We start from the raw sequence: 21,066 nt of genomic DNA, 5'->3' as shown, positions 1-21,066 counted from the left end.
ACTCAGTAAGTGCTGATTGAAGACTCCTTCCAAGCTCAAGATAAAGGGTACCTCCTCCAGGTAGCCTTCTGAGACCCCCCCTCTTCCTGGGCCTTACACACAGTAGGTGTCCATCAGCACGTGGAAGTGGCGGGGGGTGCAGACAACTGCCCTGCAGCCCTACAGCCCTTAGAGCTGACGTGCGTCACAGGCGTGGGGACCGAGGCTCCAAAGCGGGCATCGTAGCTGATCCAGAACTGCTGAGGCCACGCACTCCTGGGCCCCTAAACTCATTGCCCCAAAACGTGCTCTGAGCCAGGACCTTCTGTCGTGATAGGTCAGGTGGTTCTCAGGTGGCTGGCTGGGTGCCTGAGCTGGGGGGTGCCCGTTAGCTTGGCTGCCCCTCGTCTGGCAGGTCACCCGTGGTGGACAGAAGCCCAAGGAGGTGTCCAGAGCTGCCTGGGCCTCTGCTGGGGTTGGGGGAGCATGACTCAGCCAGGCTACAAAGACATGTCCCCCTGAGTGGACCCCCTGGGAAGTCACCCCAGGACACCTGTCCATGGGGTAGGGAGGTAGTCCCCAGGGGCCACACCCACGTCCGTGGGTAGAGGGCTGGGCTTTGGGAACGAGTCCCATCGCCAGACCCAGGAGCTACTGCATGGCCAGCAGGGCACACCTGGGCTCCACTCTGCGTTAAAACATAAGCCCGCACTGGGTGCACCTGGGTCCATGCATAGACCTTCCTAGAAGGACACCCCATGATCTGGGCCAGTGGCTGCCCCTGGGGGACCAGCTGAGTGTTAACGACCAGGCAGGGTAGAGGGTGAGAGAGTGGCTTCACCCGCTGTCCTCTGGGCCAGCCAGTGCTGTGCTCTGAGATACTGTTTACCAGTGAGACAACGCGTATTCACGTGTAAAATAAATAGCTGTTTTAGAAACACAGGGGTGCTTGTTCCTCCCAGGGGGCTGGGGTGAGGGGAGCCCAGGTGGCCAGGAAGTGGAGGTGGCCATCAGAACACCTTTTCCCTTTTCTGTAGGTGTTTTAGCAAGTTCTGGAAGAGTGAGAATGTTCCTTCTAGCCCAGCTGTTTTTGTCAAAGGATAAACTGCATCTCGAGCTGGGGGCTGCCCAGCACAGGATCATCCCCCAGGCACCGGGGACTGGGCCCTTCCCAGGCCAGGTCTCAAAGCAGAGGCCTGGAGCCTCAGTACCTGCCCAGGGCCCCAGGGGGGGCACATAAATACCCGATAAATACACATAAATAGGAGGGGCGTCCCTGGAGGCCAGTCCAGGAGCCGAGCCGGCGATCACCGGGACGACCTGGGCAGCACACAGGTGCAGCCCACGGGCACTCGGATGAACTCGGTGTGGAAGGTGAAGGCCCCCGGGCGTGGGCGCCCCCGCCGCATCCCGGGAGCAGGGCCGACGGCGCAGCACCAGGAGGCTCCGGACCAGCGGCACGGAGTTGAGCGCAGCCGTCTCGCGGCCTGTCCTGGTGCTGATGCAGCCCCTGCACAGGCACTCGGCGAAGGCCAGCTTCTGGGGGTAGCGGCTCTCGTCCGTGTCCACGCTGCAGGACAGGCGGGGTGTCAGAGAGCCCGGGCGGGCGCCCCCTTCCCTGCCCGCGGCCCCACGGCTGCCCCACGCGCTCAGGGCGGCTCCGGGCCGCAGGGCGGGAGGTGTGGGGCGCTGGGAGGGCTTGGCACGCAGCTGGTGCCCAGGAAGTGAGACTGTGTATGTGCCCCAAGGCCCTCCCAGAGCCCAGAAGCCCCCCTCTCTCCCTGCCAGTCCCAGCCCCACCCCTGCAAGGACTCAAATGGGGGCCCCCCAAATTTTCCCAAGGGGACCCTGGTGTCTGAGGTCTGGGCTGTGGTCTGATGAGACACTGGGCGAGGACCAGCTCGCGGGGGAGCCTTGACCTCCCAGTGGTGGGGCGGGCCCACCGGAGGTCAGCAGGTGAGAGCGCTGAGGCTCGGGGGGCCCAGCGGCCCGTGCCCGGGGAGGCCCGCTCTCACCGGTATCTCCAGGGCGAGATGGAGCGCTGGTGGACGTCAGCTTCCAGCACCTCCTCGGGCTGCAGCACAGGGCACTGGTTCCCGGCCGGCAGCCCCGCGTGCCGGCCCCTGCGGCCCGCCGCCTCCAGGCTGGACACCAGCGCCACCGGCAACGCCTGCTCCCACTTGGCCGCTCGAGCCAGCAGGTGGGGAGGGTCGTGGCCCAGGGGTAGCTCCGCCGCCGAGTAGCAGCGCGGGGTCCCGGCTGCGTGGGTGCGGGCCCCCGGCCGGAGTGGGGGGCTGTGGAGAGCCAGGCTGGTGGGTGGCCAGAGCAGGAGCAGGAGGACAGGGAAGGGCTGGTGGACCAGGCGGTGGGGGGTCAGCGGCGCCCCGGGGAGTGGCCCCACCCTGCCCGCCGCTGGCTCTGTTCCCTGTGGGAAGCGGGCGGGGGGACGTAGCCTCCCTCTACAGGTGCGGAAACGGAGGCCCAGGGTTATCTGGGCTCCTGGCTCCCTTTTGCCCCCAGATTTGGGCGGCTTCCTGGACTCTGCCGCAACGTCCTCAGCCTGGGTGTTGGGCGGCTGGGTTCCGGGCTCCGAGGCGGCGGACCTGGCGGTCCTGGCGTACCCGTGGCTGCCCTGGCTGCAGCCGGCTTGCGGCGCCTTTTATACCTCGGGCCACGCCTGCGGAAAATCCAGCACCCTCCCTCCTCGGGAAGGGCCTGGCCATGCTTCCTCCTCCCCTCCCTGCAGCTGTCTCCTCCCATCCAGGACAGCTGGACCCACTCCTCCCTCCTCTCCCCCACCTCCAGGGACCCTACCCCAGGCCAAGCATTTACAAATGGGGCTCAGAACGGTCTTCCCTGTGTGACAGGAACTGTCGAACCTTCTCCAAGTGCCAAGTCCTAACCCCTTGTACGTTTTTGCCGTTTGGACCTGGTGACCTGAGGCGAGAGCTTTGCTCATTTTGCGCCACTGCCCAGTCCTCCACCAGGGCCGATTCTCCCATCCCCTCCTACTGTCACGGGGGGAGGTTCCAGGAGGGACCGGGGCGGCTGGGGGCCAGTGAGCCTCTTCAGGATTCTCTGCTGGGCTTCTGTGGTTTCAGTCAAGAAAAGTGCAACTCTGAGGTGGAGGGGGTGACAATGCCCTGGAACCTTTAAAGGGCAGGGTGCCCTAAGAAGCTTTCTAAGGAGGCCCCCGGAGCCTACCTGCACCAACTCCGTGCTGCTGGTGAGGGTGCTGGGGGTGCCTTCATTACCCTAAAAGGGAGACGGTTTAGGGCCAGATCCTGCCAAGTTTTGAATGCTGAGGTTCGGATGCCATGCTGGCGAGGGCCCATGTGCCCTGGTCCTCTCGAATCAGTATAAAATGTCCCGCTGAGGAGGGCCTGGGCATGGAGGATGGAGTCAACCTGCCTTCTGGGTTTCCTCACCTGCTGGCTGGAGCCAGAATGTACACCACGAAGGGGCCAGTCTGACTCTGGAGGCGCAGACTCGGTGGACAGGAAGACCCCTGAGAGGAGGATGGAGAAGGCAGTGGGACGCCGGGGCCCTCCAGGACCTCCAGTGGGCAGTGTGTGACTCTGGGCCCCGAGTCCGCCCGCCCTCCCAGCCTCGGTCTGGAGGAAATGTTCCCACAGCGGGTATCGCGTCATGGCTGTTCTCCCAGCTTCTTTCTGACCGATGGATGGACAGACACGTTGAGGCCCCAGGGCTGCTCCTGCCTACCACACCCCTGCCCGTGGCCATCCACCCTCTGCTTGCACACCTCCTGCTGCAGGGAGCTCACCACCTGTATTCATCTCCTGGCGTGGCCATAACCAAGTGCCCAAACAACGGGAGGCTTAAAACAACAGAAGTTTATTCTCTCACGGTCTGGAGGCTGGAAGCCCCAAGTCAAAGTGTCAGCAGGGCTGGTTCCTTCTGGGGCCTCTGAGAGGGAATCCCTGCTGCCTCTCCCAGCCTCTGGCGGCTCCTGGCAACCCTTGGGGCCCCGGGCTGTAAACGCACCGGCGCGGCCTCTGCCTCACCCCCACGTGGCCTCTCCCCATGTGTGTCTCTCATCTCTGTACCTTCTACAGACATTCACCTACCCAGGGTGATCTCATCAAGAGCCTGACCTTAAGCACAGCTGCAGAGACCCTTTTCCCAGATAGAGGCACCTTCTTCCCAGGCACTGGGGCTAGGCCCTCAACATAGTTTTGGGGGACACAATTGAGCCCCTTCCACCTTCCACTGGGACAGATGCTCAGGTCCAGAGAAAGACCCTTCTGAGGCTGAGGTGAGGCCCGCCTTAGTGCAGGGCACCCAGGACCTCAGAAACCCCAGTGCCCCTGCCTCGGCCCCAAAGGTAGTGCGAGCCCCTCCAGGGCAGGGACACCGTACAGTGGACCTGCCCTGTCCCCAGGCGTGGAGCTGCCCTCGCAGAGTGAGGGGAGGGGGCACCCGTGCCTGGCACTGGCCCCTGGGGGGGGAATCCAAGGGGAAATGGCCTTGCCTTCGTGGGGCTGGGGTCCCCCGCAAAGGATCTTCGGAAGTGCAAGGCTCGGGGTCCCTACGCCAAGGGGCTGAGCTTCAGCATTTTCTGTGTCTCTGGGTGGGCAAGTCGGGGACGAACCTCGGGGCTGGGCCACGCGCCTCCTCCCTCACTACCACCCCGAGCTGTTTTGTGTGCACCGGTGGCCTGCCTGGGGTCAGGGTCCCAGGCACCCACGGAAGGACAGGGCGGAGCCCAGCAGTGCCTCATTCCTGCGGGTAGCTGAGGCAAGCACACCTTACAGGGTTAGGCAATACTGGAAAGGCAGCTGCAGGAGGAAGGCTGGAGGGCGTCCTGGAGGAGGTGCCCTGGATGGCTCCGCCCCTCAAACCACACCCACCACATCTCTGCCCCCGGACCACACCCATTCGACCAAGCTCCCACGTCCCCCCTGCCTGGAGAGATGCAGAGAGGGGATGGAGGGGCACAGAGAGGGGGGGATGGAGGTAGGGGAGGAGGGATGGACGGAGACAGGCACAGAGATCCAGGGAGACTCAGATAAATGCAGAGACCACAGATGGAAGGCGGGGCAGAGAGGAAAGGGCAGAGCCAGGGCAGGAAGGCAGAAACACAGGACCCGCAGGGACACGCACCAGGGCCAGTCCCTCGGGGCGCCTCTGGGGTGGCCCTGCCTGTGGCTCGGAGCCCTTGCAGCCTTGGCTGGACAGGAGCAGCCCAGTGGGCCTGGGCTGGGGACGTGGCCTGCAGGAGGGGTTTGCTCCAGGCCCTGCCAGCTCCAGGCTCGGAGTTCTCCCCGCTCCTAGAGGGAAGCCCAGTGGCAGGCTTCAGTCCCGCCTGAAGTGGGGGTGGCAGTACCGTCTCCCCCTTCCCTCCTGTGGCATGGCCTCTCCGACCATGGGGCCCCAGGCAGCCCACAGTCAACCTAGGACACAGCCCAGTTTTCTCGTGCTCCCAAAACTTTGCACCATCAGGAACGACCCCTTCGCCGCATGCTTGTCCACAGCCCCTCAAGGGCGGCTGCCCGGGGCAGGGGTCCCTGCCCATTGACCCAAGGCCTGAGCCACCTCCTGCCCAGCTCCTCTTCCCAGTGGAGGCTGACTGCTGTCCTCAGGGGCGGACGGGCCCGCAGGGGCTGAGGCGCTGGCTGAACCGTCACGGGGGGAGCTGGACGGTTGGCAGAGAGTGAGAGGACGGTGGAGGCCCAGGCCTTGAGGGAACAGGGGGCACAGGGCTGGCGCTGTGGGAAGGGGACTGGCAGCGGCTATAAATCACCAGCAGGCGTAAGAAACCCGCAGGAACTTAATTTTCACTGGGCTGAGTTGCCCCACTAGCTCGATGTATTCACCCATGACGTTGGAGATGCTACTTCACATTTGAGTTAGGAAAGTTATAAACTGAAAAAATGAAATCTTTCTTTTCTTTTCACCCGTTCCAGAGCGAGAGGAGGAGAGACGGGCACACTAGAACCTGGAGAGTGCCTTGGCCTGGGGAGGGCGGCCCCAGGGGTGCGGCTCCCCTTCCGTGGAGCTAAGCCCCGGCCCCTTCCCTCGAGACGAGGAGGGTCAGTATGAGAAAACTCAGAAGGGCCGAGGCTGGGCTTTCTGCCTCTGCTTTACACTCGGGGAAAGCACACCAAAGTTTCCCCCGGAGGAGGCCAGCTCCAGGACAGCACTGGAGCAGCAGACAGGGGAAGGCCTGAGGGGCCGGGGCAGGCCTGGCCTGAGCTGGGAGAAGAAGGGTGAGATGCAGCTGGGTCACAGTTCCAGGAACAGGAAGCAGTGTGTGCCGAGGCCGGGGGTGGGAAGGAGGAATGCAAACAGGCAGGGGAGGGGCTCCGGCGGGGTCTGCAGCTGTGGAGGAGGAGGAGGGCTGGAGGGAGGGGCAGGGGTCAGTAGGCAGAAAAGAAGCTTGAGGAACAGGGAATCACTCCCACCTTTGCATGTTAACTGCCTGGCAGGGCCTTAGCCCTCACGTCCCCTGGGGGGCAAAGATGCTGAGAACCCATTATACCACAGAGCCTCCCTTTTCCCACATGCCTGGCCTGGAATGTTCTTTCCACTAGACCTGGGGGAGAGTTCAGGGTGTGACTCTCACTCCTCCCAGGACACACCCCTGCCCCCAGATGGCAAATGGCAAGCTGCTAGTTTAAACCCAGCTCCGGTCCAGGGGACCCAGGGCCATAGGTCCAACCCAGGCGTGGGAAGCCAGGTCAGCCCAGCCCTTTGGCACAGGAGCTGGCTGGTCAGCTGGGCCAGGGGGGCAGCGTGCTGACACCTGCGTGGGGGACTTGCTCACCTGCCGGCTCCTGGCTTCAGAGGCCATCACTGCTTGCCTGGCTCGTGGGGCCCAGCGGCTGGGGTGCAGAATGCAGGGACAGGCTGTCACCCAAGGTGTCCTGGATTCTGGCTCTGTGTCCTTGAAGGCCGCCCTTCGGAGACTGGGAGTTCCCTCTGCACCTGGCTTTGACCCGAGGGCAAATCAGGTAAGTCTTGAGAAATTGCCCGGACACAGTACTGAGGCCGGTGACTCAAGAAGCATCGCGTGTGTGCTGTGCTGTGGGGCGGGCGTGGACTGCACTGCAAACAGTCCACGCAGGAGGCCCCGCGGCGTGGCACTGGCTCCCAGCCGGCTTTCCTGTCCCACAGGTCAGTGGCTATGCCGCCTGGGGACAGAGCACGTGGTAACTGAGGTAACTGAACACAGGCCTCAGGGTCATGACCCCAGGCCAGAGCCCCACGCTGTGGCCTCCTGACGGCCCAGAACAGGGCTCTGGGAGGCATATCGTCTGCAAGGGCTCATGGAACTTGCTTTAAAGTAAGTCACCCGAGAGCAGAGGTGCCGATGGGGGGACTGGGCGGGGGCACTCCCAGGCCCTGGCACCACTCTGCAAGTTCAACCCACAAGAAAGGGTCCCCCCCCGCAGTGGTCTTGGTCCCGCTGGGAGGAGAGCAGGGGCTGAGGAGGGCACTGCGGGCGGTGGCTCTCAGACTCGACGACAGCCTTTCCCAGCCTGCAGTGAGTGAGACGGCACCATGATCCTGGCCGGGGCGTCTCATGCTCAGACTCCTGCGTGTCCGGGTGGGGTCCAACTGCGCGTTGAGGCACTGAATGGAGAGCTGGCTTTCGGGCCGGGGTCACCTCTCTGGCTCAGGGCCCGCTGCTGGGGAAGCTGGGCTCTCGCTCAGGCGGAGATCTCGGTGTTCAGGAAGACCTGCCAGCCCAGCCCCCGCGAGGAAACCAAGGTGAGCGCTCCACAGGGTGGGGCCTCCTTCAGCCAGCAGCCCAGTGGGCATTGCCAAGCGGAGGGCCGAGGCGGGGGCCCAGGCACAGGCAAACATCACCACCAGGGCAAGACAGCTGTTTATCAAAATATTTTATTTTAGGAGACCCCTCAAAAAAAGACCCTCCACATCTGACAGATGCCCAACAATACCCTCGGCCTTTTTTTTTTTGGTCTTTTCTGTATTTTTTTTTTCTTTTTAAATCAACTAAAACAATTTGATGCTTAAAATAAAAGACAGGAGTATTTCCCAATCAGACTTTAGTCAAGAATATATATATACTTTTTGATCCTGGGGACGGCAGGGGCGGGGAGGACGCTCGGCACTCTTGGTGTTCCTGGCGACAGTAGGAGGGCGGGTGCCGAGGGCGCGACCGACCGGGTGGTGAGGGCGCCTGACTGACGAGCAGAGGGAGGACTCATCATTTACATAAAATCGAGCCGGTCCTCACCGCGCTGCCGCCCGCCCAGCCGGCTCGCCGGACTTCTGCTCTGGGAAGGGGCTGCTTCAGTCTGGGATTCAGCGTCATCTTCGTTATGTGTGTGGCTTCTTTTCCAGCTGAGAAACTTTTTTTTTTTTTTTTTTAATTTTTAAAAAGAATCACAGCCAAAATAAGACATTAACTGCAAAATCCAAAATGGCTGCGCTTACCCTATTTATAAAAACAAGTGAGTCTCTGCCTCGCAGAGCAGAGCCCGGGCTACACCTTCCCGGGGATCTTGGCCCGCTTGCGGGCAATGGCGTCCTCCACGGCCTTCAGCTGCTTCAGCAGCTCCTCCCGCCGGGACAGCGTGCTGGCCTTCCCTGACTTGGTGCCCGCGGACGCGCCGGCGGCAGCACTGGTGTCCGAGGCTTTGCCGGGCACACTGGTGACCTTGCTGGAGCTCTTGGACTGGGGGGACAACGGGCGCTTCCTGTGGGGGTGGGGAGGCAGTCAGAGGGGCGGAGAGCCTCTCTCTCTGAGCCTCCTGCCGGGGGCCTAGACCCCAGGAGCTGTACCTGCCAGGTGGAAGGCACCCCTCCCCACTGGACGAGGCCCCCCACGATGGGTAAGCGTGCGGGGCCCAGCCCAGCCTCCTGCCCCCAGCCCGGGTTCTGGCCACAGTCGAGGTGGCCTCCCCACGCCGCTCCCACGCCCCCCAATCGTGGAGCAGAGACTGCGCGGGCGAAGGGGCACAGCGTCAGGGCTTGCCTGGAGCCACGCTATCCCGCCCTCCTACTCTGGTCCTCGTACGTGCCCCGCTCTGTGCTGACGTGAAACCCCACGCTGCTGACCCCGGCTTCAAGCCGTGCTGTGGGCCGAGGGCCGGGGGCTGTGCCCACCCTCCCCGCAGCCCCTCCCACCTGGCCCTCGACCCAAAGCCAGGGGTGCAGGTGTGCAGAGACTCAGCCCACTTCCTGGGAAAAGCGGATCCATGCCCCTACTTCCTGTGCCTGACGTGGGAGGGAGGGGAAGGGGTGCCACCATCTGGGTCCTGGTCCCCTGGCCGGGAGCTGCGCGCTCTGGGCCGTTCCTCATTCTAGGACCCACTGGTGGGGCAGAGTTAAGACACGGGCCGGACCGCCCTCTTGCCTCTGGATCTGAGCCAAGCGCCACACCCCTGCTGCCTCTGAGCCTGCCCCTGGCTAGTCCTGCTGGCCTCCACCTGGCGAGGGAAGCTGCGCCAGCCCTCTATGTGGGAAAGGAGCCAGCGTGCTGTGCCCAGGGCACGGGGGCCGGGGGAGACACTCACCTGTCTGCCGGGGCCGCGGGTGCCTTGGAATTCTGGCCCCTCTGCCGCTCTGGCTTCGGGGAGCTGAGTCTCCCACCTGACTTTCGGTCCCGAGAACCTGGGTGACAGAGGACAGGTAAGACAAGGGTCCCAGTTCCACACGGGGCCAGCTGCGCAGGGGCTGGTGTGCTCAGACAGGGATGGGGTGGCCCCTCTGACCACTGGTGACCCCATGCCACAAAGCGGTGGCCGCTCAGTTCGGCTTCCTCATTTTCACAGAAAGACGTGAGGAGCAGGGCCAGTGAGAAAAAGGGAAAGGGGAGGATGGATGACACCGGAAAATGAAGCCCCAGAGAAACACGGAAGCCGAGGTCTAATTCCGGTTCTGGTTTCCTGAGCCGGCATCCAAACAGGCCACCGAGCTCTGAGCGTCCAACTCCAAGCAGACAAAACCCTCCTTCCGTGCCTTGAAGAAACTCACGGTGAGGGTCTTCAAATGGGGAACAAAAAGGCACGGCGGCTTAAAAACTATAAGCAAAACCAAGAACGGGAAGGAGTGCTTGCTGTCGTGCGAGTGTGGGGGCCCCGAGCCGAGGGCAGACGGAGGGGGTCCCGCCCCGCAGAGGCATGCAGGCAGCCCCGGGGGGTGTGCTTCAGGGGCGGGCGGTGTCCACCTCCTGCTCCTGGTGGGGTTCGCGGGACCTCTCCATTTTAAGGGGGAAAGACGGCTTGGAAACACTCAGGCTTTTGCTTTACTAGTTAGAGCCAGTCAGGAAGAGGCTCTGCCTGGGCCAGTGGTTCTCTAGGTGCGGTCGAGCACCGCCGGGGCCGCAGTCAGGTGCGTCCTGCGACACTGAGGTGCTGCCCGCCCTCCGCACGCTCGCGCTCACGGCCTCACAAGCCCGGGTGGGGTTTTCCAGAGGCCGAGTGATTTGTGTGACCAGAAGAGATGGGATCCCAGCCGTAAGAGGGTTGTAAAAAACCAAAGACCAATGCCACTCCTACTAACGTCTGTTTTGGAAGATACAGTTATTTTCTATAAAAAATCTTACCTGTGTTATTTAAAGGTAAGTATTAAATATAGTTTTAACTTCTAAAACTGTAAATGTCGATAGACACGACCCACCCAATCAGAAGTACCTGAGGCCCTCAAGACTTTTTAAGGGTGAATGGGGTGCCGGCTCCAGACATGGGAGGCTCACCTCGGTCCGGGGAGAGGTTGGCCCGCTTGGCTGGAGGTGGGCTCTGCCTGTCCTTGTCTGAGGGCTCGTAGCGCTTCCTGCCCCCTTTATCAGCAGCCTGGAACAACAGGGTGTGTGTGAGGAGGACCAGGGCCTGAACGAACACAGGCCCTGGAGCAGGCGGCCACCTGCTCTCCGCCGCTGCAGGCACTCCTCTGGGGCTCCTGCGCCACGTGGCACCAAGGGGGGCAGGGCCCACAGTCTCGAGGCCTCCACGCCAGGGGAGGGACTCAGGCCTTCCGGTCTCTCAGGGCATCGCGGATGTCACTCAGAGGCCAAGTCTGCTTTGCTCCCTGCCCCAGGTCCCAGGGCTGCCGTGTGGGAACCGGCCCGTCTCCCATCTACCCTATGCCCACAGGCACTGCCCACAGGGCTGGCCACGAGGGCAGGACGAGCCGGGTGACGTGGAGAGCTGCCCGCCGGCCCGGCCCTGGGCCCTGGAGCCCCAGCAGCACTGCACACGGCCTCACCTTATTCAGCAGAGTCAACTTGATCTCCTTGTGGGCGATGAACGCGGCCGGTGGGGGCTGGCCGGGTGGCGCCTGCTGGGGGGTCGTGGGCTGCTGGGAGGACCTGCCGCCCGCGGGGGTTCTCGAGGGTTTGGGCGGCTGCGTGGACGGATCCCGCTTCCGCTTATCTGCTTTCACACCGTCTTCTTTCTTAGACTTTCCTGCCCGTGAGAAACGCCCATCAGAGCCTCTGTTCCGCTGAGGCGGCCGCCCGCGTGCCGTCTGGGGGAGGCGTCATCACTGGCAGCGTGGGGCCGCTGCACGCCCCCTCCCCTGCACACAGGCTCTACCTTTCTCCTTCTTGGTCTGGGCTGGGGTGGGGGACCGCGAGCTAGCCGAGGACACGGGGCTTGCCAGGTCCGCATACATGTCGTCCGAGTCCACGCTGTGCGCTGAGCTGCTGCTCGACGTGGCGCTGGACACGGAGGAGACGCTGCTCACGCTCAGGGACCTGCACGCACAAGCACGTCTGCACCGCGGCCCCAGCCTGAGACCCGATACCTGTTCCCAGGGAAGGGGAACCCACCCAGCCCGAGATCTGGGGGGCTCTGGGCACTCTATAGGTGCCACCCAGGGAGGGGATGCCCACGTGGCTGTGGCCAGGCCCTCGTGCTCCCAGGTGACTGTGCTGTTAGCTGGGCAGGGACATACGGCTGAGTGTGACCAAGAGCTGGACACCCACCCTGGCAACGGTGCACAACAGAGGGTGGACATGGGCCGCAGCGTGAGCAGACGCTGTGCCAGACAACCCAACGGGCCCACTCAGGAGGCGCTGAACATGGCCGATATCCTAGGCCCTGGTCCCCTCACAGCCCAGGCTCCACAGGGACTCCCGCCCTCTGAGAAAACCGGCAGCACTGCGTCCTAAGGTGTGTGGATGCTGCAACAGGGAAGGGAAGAGCCCAGCCTTTTTGAAAGGTTAGGTCTTTAACACAGCCCAGACCCACTCAGACAGCTTTGGGCAAATGTATACACCACCTGCTGCCCGCAAATGAAAGAGAAAACCGGATTCGAGGAATCTAAGGACTGATCCGATACTGTCTGCCTTCTAAACTAAACAGCAGCATTCTCTTCTGCCTGCCCTTTCCTCAGACCTTTTCGATCGGCCGCCCCCAGCTGCCTCAGCCCGTTACCACCTCCTCGCCGGAGCGGCTCGGGAACAGCTCCTCGGACCCACGGTGTCGCTACCCGAGGGAGGAGGGTGCTCACACCTGAGGTGGCCTCTCCCGGGGTTCCCTGGACCCTGACTGGGGGACAGAGGCAGGTGCTGATGGGACTGGGGCCAGAGAGACGTGATAATGACCTGGATCTGGAACTAGAGCCGCTGTAGCTGCTGCCGCTGCCGCTGCCGCTGACAGTCCGCCTACAACACAACCAAGAGTCCGGCTGCTCACGTTTCTGTGGCCTTGACGTGCGGGTGCTCCTCTAAGCCGGGGCTCGCTGGCCTGAGACCAACGCGCCCCCAGTGATTCGCCACCGACCGGGCAGCGGGCGGGGCTCTGATTCCCTCAAAGTGAACCAACCATAGCCCTGGCCAGCTCCCCTGACACTGTGCCTCCAGCGGGGGGGAACTTGGCACCGAGGGAGCACCTGGGCCCCTCGCAACCATCGAGCTCCTGGTGACACCGAGGCTCGGTGACGTGCTGCGGTCCCCGGCCCCCGCTGCCTGGGAGCACCCCTCCGCCAGCCCTGGAGGCCGGTGCGCTCACCTCCTGGGCGGGCTCCTGGCCTGCCGCTCCCTCCTCCTGGCTTCCCGAAGGTCTCCAGGCTTGGCGGGCTCGGGGGCAGGAGCGGTGGTTTTGGGGGCCTGCGGTGGGGCTGGAGGTGGGGCTGGCTTCTTCAGCAGCTTCTCTCTGTGACGTGGGACAGAGGGAGGGTCAGACCTGGCTGGGCAGGCGGAGGCGGCCCTGCCGGCCGACCTCGGGGCGCGTGCAGTGCACGCACACACTCCCGTGAGGAGCTGTCTCCCGCAGACCCCACCCCACAGTGAGCATCCCTCAGCCTCCCCCTCCAAGAAAGGAGAGGGAGGAAGACGGGGCCGTCTGAAGAGCTCCGGAGCAGTGCCCAGAGCTGGGCTGTGCTCCCTCAGTAATTGGGGACCCCACTGCAGTCGGGAAAACGGCCCCCAAGCTGTTCTTCACTGTTGCGTGGGGAAGATACCCTGCCAGTTTGTTAAGCGCCCTGAACACGCACGGCGCAGATGGGCCACAGAGCAGACCCTGCCAGGAACGCTGACACCAGCAGGAAGCAGAGTCTGGGTTAAAGGAAGCTGCTCAGCACAGCAGCAGGGCTGAGTCCAAGCCTGTGCCGACCAGGAGGCAGACCCGCACTTACCCCCGCCCGACGCCGTCTGCGTGAAGCCTGGGGGCCCGAAGCGCCTGCACTGTGGTCGGGGTCCCCACCCAACAGTACAGTTTAGGTGGATGCGGTGCCTGGGACCTAAGTTATACGCCAACACACCGCTCTCTTTCTAACAGTGAGCCGCCCAGGACTCCCTAAGCCTGAGGCCCGGGAGCCGACCCCGTTCAGGAGGAAAACCTGCCATGGGGGCTGGGGCCAGACGCACGTGGGGACGGCCAACGTCAGGACGGGCCTCGCACTCGGCAGAGCTGCAGGAGCGGAGCCCACTCTCACCCGGTGGACCGTGCACCCCAACCCTGCACACCAGGTATTGTGAGGTTTGTGTGCTAAGTCCTAGATGCTTCTAACCCCTCCCATCATCACATCTGTTGAGAAGGATCAATGCATGGATGTGGCCAGTGGCCCCGAGGCCCACACCCAGGAAGCGCGAGGCCAGGCCTGTGCCCCGCGCCCCTGCCCACTTGCCGCGGCCGTCGCAGGACTCACCCTGCTTTTGCGGGAGGCGGAGCCGGCTCCCCCTTGGTTCTGACAGGTCTGTGCGGCGAGGGCGTCGGGGATGGGGACGGGGACGAGGAGAAGGACCGGGACCTAGGGAGTGAACAGAGGTGAGAGGAGGCGCTCCACCCAGCCCGCACCCCCGCAGGGGCTACCGATCGGCCTCGGACGGGTCTTGGTCGTCTCCTGAAATGCACGCCAGAGGGGAGGCCCTGGAACAGTCAGTGGGGCTCTCAAACACAACCCAAGGGGAAGGTTAAGTAGCGAAGTAAGCGTCCCCGACTTTGTGAGAACAGCTCACAGACAGGGCCTTCTTCCGTCTGTCCCCGTGTCATCCAGTGCTCACAGAGGGGAGACTGCAGGTAAGCCCCCACACCCTGGGGTTTCCAGAACCCCCAAATTTATCAGCTGGTTCCAGGCTTCTTCCCCACAGCTCACCAGCCTTATTTTTCACGTGAAACCCCAGGCTTCTCCTGCCGTTGATGATCGGTACCTTTGCTGTCTTCCTCTCAGCCTCCTACAAGCAGCCTTCCCCGACTGTCCCATGACAGCAGCCTTCCCCTGGACACCCAGGCACTGCCTACACTTCTGGCAGGAAGGCCGTGAGGCCACAGTGCCCACAGCTGGCCCTCTGGATACCCTTAGCAAAAGGCTGGCTTTCCTTTCTCACAGCTGTCACTCAGCACAAGATGACATTCAGGAAAAGCAGGTCCAGCTGTCATCTAAGTCCACAAACACAGGAACGTGGCCTTCAGATACAACAGCTTCAATGATCTCTTTGTGCCGCTCCCACCCGCTCTACGCTGTCCTAGGGTGAGACAGCCTGCCAGGAAGGGGCACCACTGGGGGCCACAGACCCCGCAGGAGGACCCATCAGTTTACCCCAAGAACACTTTGTGACGTGCTCTCCAGGGAAGCGGTGGGCACGTGTGTCTGTGTGGGGGTGTGTGTGGTGTGAGTGTGAGCGCATAGGGGTGAGTCCACGCCCCGCTGCGGCCCTCTGGGAGAGCTGCGCCTGTCTGCGACTGCGGGGACAGAGCCACACGGGCGGCCCCCTCCACTCGCAGCCTCCCTCTGGTCCCAGACCTGTCCTGGGTGGGGCCCCACCTGCGCGTCTCAGGCTGGCAGGAGGCAGAGAGGGCCGGGGAGTGACTCTGGGTCTGTGTGCAGGTAGCACCGGGGGCAGAGGCGCACGCAGCAGCCCGCACTGGTTGAAAAGGCTGAAGAGGCAAAAACGGTGTGAGCCGCTTCCTATTCCTCATGAGAACCGGTGACTCCTCCCACCCAGACGATGACCAGAAATTCTCTAACATTCCAAGCAGTTTGCCTATTTGCAGTGGGGAAATACTCCCGATCTTTCTGGAATAGGGCAGTAGCACCTTCTGTGAAGATGGAAACATTCTGTATCTGAGCGCCCCAAACAGGGGTTGCACCCACTCCAAAATTCTAGTGTGCTGGAACGTGACCTGACCCACCACGTGTGGCCAGTGCAGGTCCCCAGGAGGTCACCCGAGCTGGCGCTGACCCTGTGGCTGCCTCGTTCATGATATGAGCACGGCCCCCAATCAGACAAACATCGGTGTGGCTTGTGAGCCCTGACGTGCACCCCTGTGTTGGTTCCTTGGCCCCTCGCTGTGTATTCTTCAGAATTCACCAGACACCTAACTTAGCGAGACTCCTCCTCAACCAGTGAGGACCTGGAAGGCGCCCGGCAACACAGAAAGCCGCCGTCACGCAGGAACCCGGCGGAGCTGGCGTTCTCCACACCTGCTGGGCCTCAGGGACGTACCTGGACCGGCTGCCTGAGAACGAGCTGTGTCTGGAAGAGCGGCTGGAGTAGGAGCTGTAGGACGAGGACCGGGACCGGGACCGGGAGGAGCCGGAGCCAGAGTAGGAGGATGACCTCGATGACGACCTGGAGCCCAGGAGAGAAGAGAAGGCGGAGTCTCCTTCTGCCCGCCCGCCCCCGGCTCACACACACACGCCCGCTCTCTGGCTGCCTTGCGGACACGCTGCACTCCAGTCCCCCTTCTCGTGGGAATGGTGCTTAGAAACCCAGGCCTGGGTGCTGGGTGTGCTCACTGTCGCTGGTGACACAGCTCCCAGGCCCTCGGGGGACAGAGCCAGAATACGTGTGCCCGTGTGTGTAGGTGAGTGTGTCTGACCCGGGCAGACACACGTGTGTGCATCTATGTGTCCACCAGTGCAGGCAGTGGAAACCCTGAGTCCATAGACACGTCCAGTCCCCGTCCACCTCCGCAGGCCCCTCCTGGCCCTCTTCAGGGAGAGCCCCCGCTCTCACCGCCCACAGCATCCTCACTTGTTTGTGCAGATCTAGTACACACACAGATTTCACAGCTGTCGACCCAAACTCACAGGTGACAGGTGGACCGACTAGACACTGGGGCCAGGCTGCTCTTCTGGTCTTCCGCCAAGCAGTGTCTCTCCCCACACTGACCCCTGCCCAGGTCTGTGCTCCACTCTGGGTGGCCTGCACCCCGGCTGACCTTGTTCCGGGGGTATGTGAAGCCTCACCAGGTGTGAAGTGTCAGTTCTGTTACCCAGCAATGCTCTGGAACCCAGCCACGCCACAGCCCCACTGAGCACACAGATGCCGCTCAGTCCCGCTGACCTCCCTGCCTCCTTACCTGGAGGAATTAGAGGCAGAGGCCGATGAGGCTGATGTTTTTCGACGCCGTCGTGCCCGGCTAGGGGAGACCGACACCCCAAGTTTCTTCTTGGGAGACTTGGACCGGCGCCAGGGGTCCTTCCACTCGTCAGCTCTCTTAACCTGGGGCCCGGCAGAGGCCGTCTCCTTCTTTGGTGGCTCAGCTTGACGGCTGAAATCACAGAGGGGTTAGCAGGTCTAGGGCCACCTCCCAGCAGACAGCAATGCCGTTTGGTGAAAGAAACTGAGTCAGAGGAGAGACTGTGACCTGACGGCTCACTCCAGGAACGCCGGACACACAGGGCAGCAGGCGCTCTGTCTACGGGAGACCTCACCTGGAGCCAGACACGTGGGGCTCTCTCCACGCGCGGTGCCTTCCAGGGCAGCAGGGCAGCTGGCCATCCGGCGCCATCCTCCCCCAGAACCCCCGCCTTCCCCGCTGCATGGGCTCCGGGAGCACAGGGAGGAAGGGGCCTGGCATGTTCTCTCTAGAGCTGGCGCACAGTGGCCGCACACCAGCACTTAGGAAGCTCAAGGGGTTGAGGAACTCCTTGTCTGCAAATGAGCTAAACCCAAGCCTTACACATTTCCTTTGTTCTCTTAGGTTTAATTCACTGAAAGAACATCATCTCCCAGCGAGAGGGACGAGAGCGGGACAAGTCAACGCCGTGACGAAGCATCAAGACTGAGGGCCAGCGGGTCAGCGAGAGCAGGGCCTGCTGGGCCCCGTGAGCAAGCCACCGCCACGGCGGGCTCCCCACGTGGTCACCACCAACTGCGAATGCAACAAGGCCAAACCGTGCAGGAGAGTGGGGGCAGGGGGCCGGCAGCAGCTCGGCAGCGCAGCACCACGCCAGGGCGCCCCGCACCCCACACCAAAGCACCCCTGCTTTACAGTGGCCAGAGCACAGGGTCCCACAACAATTGGCAGCAGTTCAGTATGAAGGTATCTGCTGGCCTTGTGATATTTATTAATTAAAAAATCACACAGAAAGTAAAAACAGAGAAATAAAAATCCCCGTATCTCACTCTCTGGGGTCAGCCACCATTTAGCAGCTCTGAATTTCCTCTCTGCCTTTATTTCATTCCCCACGATGAACCCTGGAGGCACAGCTGAGACCGCCTGGGGACTGCTCCACCCGGAGATGGCCTCTCTGACGGTGCAGGAGTTCACTGTCAGGTGTTACATAATTTAGACATTTCTCTACGGTTAGCTGTCTCTGTGTTTAAAAAACACAAAGAACAATAAAATCACCCTTTACATAAATCTTTATGGACACCATGCTTTTCCAAGGGCAAATTCCCAAGATGGGGAATCAGTGGCCCAAAGGAGGTGAGCGTTTAACAGGTGCTTGGTAAACCGTCACGTGTTCCCTGCAGTTGAAGCAGCTTGCACTCAGCACGGCGGGGGTGCCTGTTTTCCCTCCCTCTCATCAATTCTGGGCCCCCGTGTAACCGGCGGGGGGCGCCACAGCACAGCCCACGCCAAAGTAAACCTGAGTCCTGGCAGCTCCACGCACAGCAATGGGCTCCCATCTGTGCAGCAGCACCTGGCGGCGGGGAGGCCGCCTGAGCTCTGGCTGTGCCTTGGTCTTGGCCCGTTTCCTGGGAACGCTTTTGCGTCCTGTATTTCTCCCAGGCCATTGGCTTTCACTTGCACGGGTGGTGCTAACCCTTGTTTCAAGTGTAACAGCTTCTTCCAGGCTCACAGAGCCTTCTCCACTCTAAGCCACACTCGCTTCTAGATGCTCTAGACCTGCTCTTTTAACCCCCTCCCCCTCTCTGGTGCACGTTCCTGCCCACTAACCCGCAGGCCAGTGGACCCACTTCCATTCCAGAATGGCTTGTGGGCGATACCGTCTCTGGGGCATATAAATTCTTACTCCGAGGGGCTGTGCTCTCCCATTAATCTGTCTTCCCCTATTCTAGAATCTTGTCTGCACACAGAACCACAGTGTTGTCACAATTCCAGATACTCTGAATTTTCAGAGGGTTCTGGGCGTGTCCTGTCCGTTGACCTAGAGAACAGTGGTAGCCCTGCCCCCAACCTGCTGGGCTTCGGGTTAGAGCACTGTCAGACTTAAGAACTGTGTCTTGCCTTTGATTCCCACCTTCCATGGGTGCCAGCAAAACATCACAGTTTTATTCAAAAATGGTCCTGCCTTTTGGGACTAGATTTTTGGAATTACATACGTTTTCTATCACCAGCGTCTACTTACATTACATCATAACGTACAACAACCAACACCTGTTGATATTTTCAGGACTTTTCAATCAATCCACCAACGAGCAAGTTCCATGCCTACTATTTGCTAAGAGTCCCACACCAGGAACACCACCCAACATTTAAAGTCGCCCCAAGGGCACACTAAACTGAGGCGTAAAATCCCCGTAATCTCAGCCGCAAATGCTGAGGGCCACTGCCCCATCAGCTCCTCAGTGAGTCCTCCTGGAAGTGTCCAGGAAGGGAGTGAAACCCGCCTGATGACCCTGGCCTGGCCCGGGCCATCCCAAGCTGCTTTCACCTTTACACTTCCTGTGTTGTTCTCATTCTAAAAATGCGACAGGAAATGGAACACCTTGGTCACTAGGTTTTTCATAAGTCATCAGAATGTCCCAGCTCTGTCAACCCGTGGCTCTTCTAACTCAGGGAAACACAGACGGATCCCAAGGGCGTGATTCACGATGCAGCCGTGTCAGTACGGGGTGTCAACAGAGTTCATTCACAATACCGTTTTGGGAAACTGTTCCTGTACGACTGCGGAACGGCGGGGAAGGGGCAGAGCGGGTCTGCTCCCAACTCAGGCTTCGGGGCAGCCGTGACGGAGGATGGGGCCTAGGTCGGTACCCCTGACACGCAGCCTGTCCCTCTGCTTTCTGACAACACCCCAGAGGAGAGCCGAAAGAGACCTGGAAAGCCTGGCAGCCAGACAAGCAACTATACTGGACTGCAGTAAGAGCAGGTGTGCCAGGCTCTCCCCACGGGCCAGCCACCGAAGGCCGGCACACGGGCGGCTCCACGACGGGAAGCTGGGGATGCACGGGAGGAAACCCGAGGGAGTGGGGACAGCTGGGAGGGGGACGACTGCCAGCCATGCTGGCATCGAACGGATCTGGAATTTGCACAAACCCTTCTGAACAGAGAGGGGGAAACACCCTCTAGACAGCATGGCCACACAACAATCTTATCTTCCAGGCACCTGATCCTTTGTTCAAGGCCACAAGAGAGGGACTCTGAGGAGAAAGGGCCCCCGAGGCCCCTTGCGATACCAGGGCGGAGGTGAGAGGCACGGCAGGCCACAGCGAGGGTGTCTGCAGACTCCAGCCTGAGCAGCAAGCCCAGTTTTGGGTCAAAGATAAGAAAAGATAAAAAGGAGGAAGGTTCTCTTCTAAGATGGAAGGGTTAAAGAGCAGGAGAGACACAGGGAGAAGGAACGGGCAGCAGCCAGGTGGCTTTTTCCCGACTGGACTCGCTCACGCCTCCCAAGGGCCTTCTCTCAGCCCTTCCCCTCGAAACTGCTGGCCTCCCAAGCACTGGACGAGGTCACCCCGGGGCCCGGTGGACGTGGAGCCGGCTCCCAGGGCCCCGGCCAGGATGGCCATCAGCCTGCACGACCTGCCCGGCTATGAGCAGCCCTCCTCCAGCCTCCGCCAGGCTGGCGGCACCCAGGGTCCCGCACGCAGATGAGCAGGGGTGGAACAGGTCCCACCCCCTCACTCCTACTCACTTTCCCCAGGGGGCCTGGGAAGGTGAGGGCAGTGCCCAGTGAGTGGCACCTGGGACCACAGACCTGTTGCTTTAATCCTCAGATTCTGAAAACATATTTCAACTCCAACGCGAGGTTGGACTTCAATTTCTGGGCGGGGTCGTGAAAACTTTGTTTCCAAGGTGAGGCCCTGTCACTCCCAAGCCCACTCCCAAAGTGCCTTCCGTTCTGTGCTGACCCCAGGCCCCACGCCGTTCCCACTGTGAAGCGCAGCCACGGCCTGACTGCTTTCATATTCACCTGCATTACCCAGTTCCCAGCAACCCGCACGTGTGTAGTTAGGTCAGAACACGTGAGAGACCACGAGGCTTTCCATCTTCTCAGTCGGGCAGCCTCTGTAACTCAGTGCGTTGGGCAAGAAGTTGAAACACAGGTACACCTTTCCTCGAAAACACCCCGGGCACAGTGACTTTCTCAGAGCAAGTCAGCAGGTAAGCCATGACCAGGATAGATTGGGATGAGATGAGAAAGATAAAGAAAGGTTTCCAGAGCTCTCAGGGAGCGTCTTTCTTGCTAACAGAAAGGTCAGTGCTGGGGATCTAACTCCTTAAGCGCGAGGAC

General features: G+C 61.6%; 2 protein-coding genes across 3 annotated transcripts in view; both read right to left on the bottom strand.

Annotated features, from left to right (window-relative positions):
* Nucleotides 1-1,286: 1,286 nt before the first annotated feature.
* Nucleotides 1,287-8,281, bottom strand: IL17C (interleukin 17C). The gene is given in 10 exon segments (XM_060083191.1): nucleotides 1,287-1,367; nucleotides 1,369-1,549; nucleotides 1,995-2,635; nucleotides 3,184-3,234; nucleotides 3,408-3,487; nucleotides 5,104-5,270; nucleotides 5,536-5,678; nucleotides 6,088-6,142; nucleotides 6,230-6,321; nucleotides 8,204-8,281. Coding segments are annotated over 10 exon segments (1,569 nt in total).
* Nucleotides 7,830-21,066, bottom strand: part of ZC3H18 (zinc finger CCCH-type containing 18) — a 49,714-nt gene continuing 36,477 nt past the window's right edge. For both annotated transcript variants that reach the window (XM_060085416.1, XM_060085415.1), the window contains 10 exons: nucleotides 16,719-16,910; nucleotides 15,860-15,985; nucleotides 14,062-14,163; nucleotides 12,924-13,067; nucleotides 12,518-12,577; nucleotides 11,505-11,665; nucleotides 11,176-11,375; nucleotides 10,667-10,763; nucleotides 9,486-9,582; nucleotides 7,830-8,666 (listed from right to left, as the gene is read on the bottom strand). In XM_060085416.1, coding sequence (XP_059941399.1) covers nucleotides 8,453-8,666; nucleotides 9,486-9,582; nucleotides 10,667-10,763; nucleotides 11,176-11,375; nucleotides 11,505-11,665; nucleotides 12,518-12,577; nucleotides 12,924-13,067; nucleotides 14,062-14,163; nucleotides 15,860-15,985; nucleotides 16,719-16,910 — 1,393 coding nt within the window. In that variant the 3' untranslated portion in view covers nucleotides 7,830-8,452. The remainder of the gene's footprint in view (nucleotides 8,667-9,485; nucleotides 9,583-10,666; nucleotides 10,764-11,175; nucleotides 11,376-11,504; nucleotides 11,666-12,517; nucleotides 12,578-12,923; nucleotides 13,068-14,061; nucleotides 14,164-15,859; nucleotides 15,986-16,718; nucleotides 16,911-21,066) is intronic.

Source organism: Mesoplodon densirostris, chromosome 19 (genome assembly GCF_025265405.1).
Source record: "Mesoplodon densirostris isolate mMesDen1 chromosome 19, mMesDen1 primary haplotype, whole genome shotgun sequence".
Classification (NCBI taxonomy): Eukaryota; Metazoa; Chordata; class Mammalia; order Artiodactyla; family Ziphiidae; genus Mesoplodon; species Mesoplodon densirostris.
The sequence above is the reverse complement of the archived record's forward strand: the minus strand, read 5'-3'. Positions and strand labels throughout refer to the sequence as shown.